This window comes from Protopterus annectens, chromosome 14.part0 (genome assembly GCF_019279795.1).
Source record: "Protopterus annectens isolate FY-2018-M chromosome 14.part0, PAN1.0, whole genome shotgun sequence".
Taxonomy (NCBI): domain Eukaryota; kingdom Metazoa; phylum Chordata; order Ceratodontiformes; family Protopteridae; genus Protopterus; species Protopterus annectens.
Window position 1 is genome coordinate 793858791 of NC_056748.1, and position 3806 is coordinate 793862596.

Genomic DNA, 3806 nt, shown 5'->3' on the forward strand with positions numbered 1-3806 from the left:
TATGCTGACGTGCCAGTTAACAGCTATAAAGTGTGATTTTATATCGTCTTCTGAGAGATGCGTTTTTGAAGTTTTAACTGGATTTAAAACTTTGATCAAGTATTTATGTAATGAATACAGAAACAGTAATGCAGAGATGTACAGCAGAGATAAACTGAAGTAACAAGCTACTGCAGAATAAGCAAATCACACTTTTGCAGGGGATGTACTATCAACTGTCAGTACTTAGCTTTTTAACTTTCATCTCCTGGAATTTTGAATTTGTATAGCTTCATGCATGTGTATGGGGAAGCAAAGTATGCTCACTTCAGATTCCTGGACAGCATGGTACGCAAACATGCAATAGTGCTGTACTGCCAACTGCTCTTACAGACATTTGTGTGCTTCAATGTTTGAGATCTCAGTTTTGGTACCACATCCCTGGAAAGGGTACTACAGATCTCATCATAGTTTCACAGTTTAGTACTACGCTAGTTGCCCTTGTGGGCCATTATAAGACTAGCTATCTTCCATTTTTTGTGCTCAAAATAACCTATCCCATTTGGTTATACAATGATCTGACCCATCCCATGGTTGAGAATTATGTATTATCCTAATTAAAATAATTGGGATCATATCACAGATAATTCGAGGGAATCCATGAATGGGCTAAAGCATTTAGGAGCTGTCTTTGTCCATTAGTAGTGTAGTGGTCAGTCGTGGGGGGGGGATGTTTTTTTTCCCACTTGCATATCTAAGTTGCACTTAAATATGCATAGGGATTTTATTTGGCTAGGGAGTCTGTTGCACAACAGTTGTATTATCTGTCATTTACATGCACAGTTGCTAAAATAATTTTGACTAACTGCATAAAAAAATTCTTCTCGTAAGATCTCCTCCAAAGCAAACACTATGCACCCTCAAAAGTAACAGAGTAGAAACATTACTTAAATTATAGGATTCATACTCCAACTACTGCGGTGGTGGTGCTGCGGTAGTGTTGTCGCCTCACAGTAAGACGATGTCCTGTTCGATTCTCAGCTAGAGTGTCTTCTGTGTGGAGACGTGCGTGAATGGGCGTACCTTAGTTGAAGGTTGTGCGTCAGGGCCGGCAACTCGGCACGTAAAAATCTACTGCCAATCATTAGCAGACCGGAGTTCTGCTGTAGCGAACCCTAACCGGGAAAAGCCGAAAGACACAACATACTCCAACTACACATGCAGTGGAAAACTAAGCAAGCTAACAAGAACAGCTTGAAATGACACTGGGCATCCACCATTTAAAAGAGATACTGGTGTGTGACTGCCCACACCTCATTGGAGACTGCTGGAAAAAAAAATTAAGCTGGACAATGACGCAGTCCTCCTAAAAGCAAAGCATAATAAACCATTCAATACAAGAAAAGGATAAAAGGTGACGTGAAGAAATTAAACAAATTCAAATGGAATTAACACTAACCCTTTTCCACTGCAAAATATGAACATTTATATTTTGTAATTCAAAAGTTATTTCTACAGAATAACTTTTCAGGCAAAGAAATGAAAGCTTTAATAAACTATGTAAGCCTACACAAAAATCTGCATACCGTTACACTAAGTACTAATACGCACTCCCTATGTAGAAAACAGGAAAGAGGGGGTTTGTTGATGACATGCACCCTACTGTCATAACACGAACAAAACTTACTACCACCAAAAGTAATGCTAAAATTGATCAGAGTATCTACTCAGCTCTAGTGCCTCCTCTGTCCCACTCAAATTATTAAAACCACTGAACTGCCTGGGTAGTGCTAATTAATTCTGGTTATACATGAATGTGTTATCCTCAAGGAAAAGAAAAAAAAAATACTGAAATACTTCAATACTATAAAGAAATATTTTTCTCTGCACTTGCCTGAAAATCCCGAGTCCTGGGTACATAAGTGCATTTCTTGTCAAGAAGTTTTGAAATTATCACTAGACTGAGATGTCTTCTTAATTCTCTATGAAAAGAAATAAAATTCATTAAGCATAAACAGAACATTAAAATTAATAATCCACAATAAGGTATGACAGCAAGACAACCAGGCACTATCTTTTTCGACCATAAAAACGTGCATTTATTCAAGTAAAAAAATAAACACTGGTAAGCACTTTCGCTAAAGAGCTTCATCAGACCATTACTCAACTGTAAACTTCGTGTGTCCTATCTCACAAAACAGTAATCACATGCAATACTATACTGCTGAACAAATATCCCACAAAGCAGTACAACTTCAACAGATTTCTCCAGTGACCAGTAGATGGGGCAATAAAAAAATGTTTTAATTTTGCAGCATTCTACCTTCATGAAATTGCTAAAAAATCAAACACTTTGTCTCCTTCATTTTCTGTACTAGAAACCAGCCAAGAACAAAGTAGAGAAGAATGAGGATTACAAAAAAATGAGATTTGATTTTCTTTTTTGCAGCTCAAGTGAGGAGGGGAGAGGATGCATACAGTTTTTGAGGCTATACAAGTTCAAAGTTGTACTATATCATACTCTGTCAGCATATCATCCAAATCACTGTTGTACGAGTAAAATACTCCACTAATACCCACTAAGTAAAAGAAGATTAGGTCAAAAATTAATTGTATGTACTTGAGTAACAGTTTTATTTTTTTTTATCAGTAATTCTCTCACTTACATGACTGAGGTGGTCAAGATTTAGGCAGTGCACCCTCCAAAATGTTCCCAGGCTACTTGGCCTCTACACTTTACTCACAATTCTGTAGATCTTAGCCAGAACTAAGAAGAATTATCACCAAATCCAATACAGGTAAACACAGCAATAATGTGTCCAGAATGGCTCCAGCCTAGGCAAATTAGAGCCCTCAAGCTGTGAAAACTGAGAAATTGTTTAAAAGCCAGTCAAAGGATATCAATTGGGATAAAATCCATTCACAGGATAGTTAATAACATTGCCTGGATGAAGGCAAAAAAGGAAATTTTGAGAAAGCAAGCATTAACCAATCAGAAAAGGAGAAAAATGCTTAAGTTGGGAATAACCTCGCAGCTGTTCATTAAAAAGCAGTTCACGTTGCAGCTTTACGACATGAGCTGCTTTCCAGTAATAGAGGAAAATAAATAAATGCACTCAGGGATGTTTAATATAAGCAAGACAATGGAAGAATATGTAAACTCAAATGAGAAAAAAATAGTTTTAAGAAGCTACTTAGATGAATAGATAAAACTGCAGAAATCAGAGACTGAAATGAATGAAAGACTGGCTGAGTATGAGGTTTTATCAACAGCAGAGTCAGAAGCCAGAGCGCACCGAAAACCTGTTTTTTTTTCTTGACCAAAGAAAATGATAGGAATAGACTGCATCAATTTCATGGCACTATAAATAAACAAATGGTGTTATTGCATACAGAAGACTGTGTTAATAGAGTTGGCATTTAATGTGTAGGCCACATATCTGACCATTGAGAAAGCAGCAAAGACCTGTAATTAGTAAATTCATTCATGCCAGCAAAAAGAGCGTCTCCTGACAAAACTGGTGGCATAAAGGGAAAAGTATTAAACACTGCAGACACCAAAATGTTACTGGAATAGGATTATTCTATGTACACCAGACAGAAGAGAAGCAGGTTTATCCTGGCAATCAGGGGATGTTGTAAGGTAAGCACGAGACTGAAGTTGTTTTATCTAGGTATTTTCAGAATATTTTCTACTGGAGGTTTGAATATGTTTTTGGGATTCATAAGAGTTTATGCATAAAATAAAGTTGAGCCAACAAAGAGCCTGCAAGCTGAAGGAGACTGTTTCTAAAACTTCTGCCATTAAGTCAACAGAAGAATTTGCC

General features: G+C 37.1%; 1 protein-coding gene across 1 annotated transcript in view; it reads right to left on the minus strand.

Moving 5' to 3' along the window:
* Positions 1–1843: 1843 nt before the first annotated feature.
* The window catches only part of LOC122788731 (SMC5-SMC6 complex localization factor protein 2-like), a 909214-nt gene continuing 907251 nt past the window's right edge, over positions 1844–3806 (minus strand). Inside the window, exon 6 of the mRNA XM_044055623.1 lies at positions 1844–1961. Within this exon, the coding sequence (XP_043911558.1) occupies positions 1844–1961 (118 nt within the window). The remainder of the gene's footprint in view (positions 1962–3806) is intronic.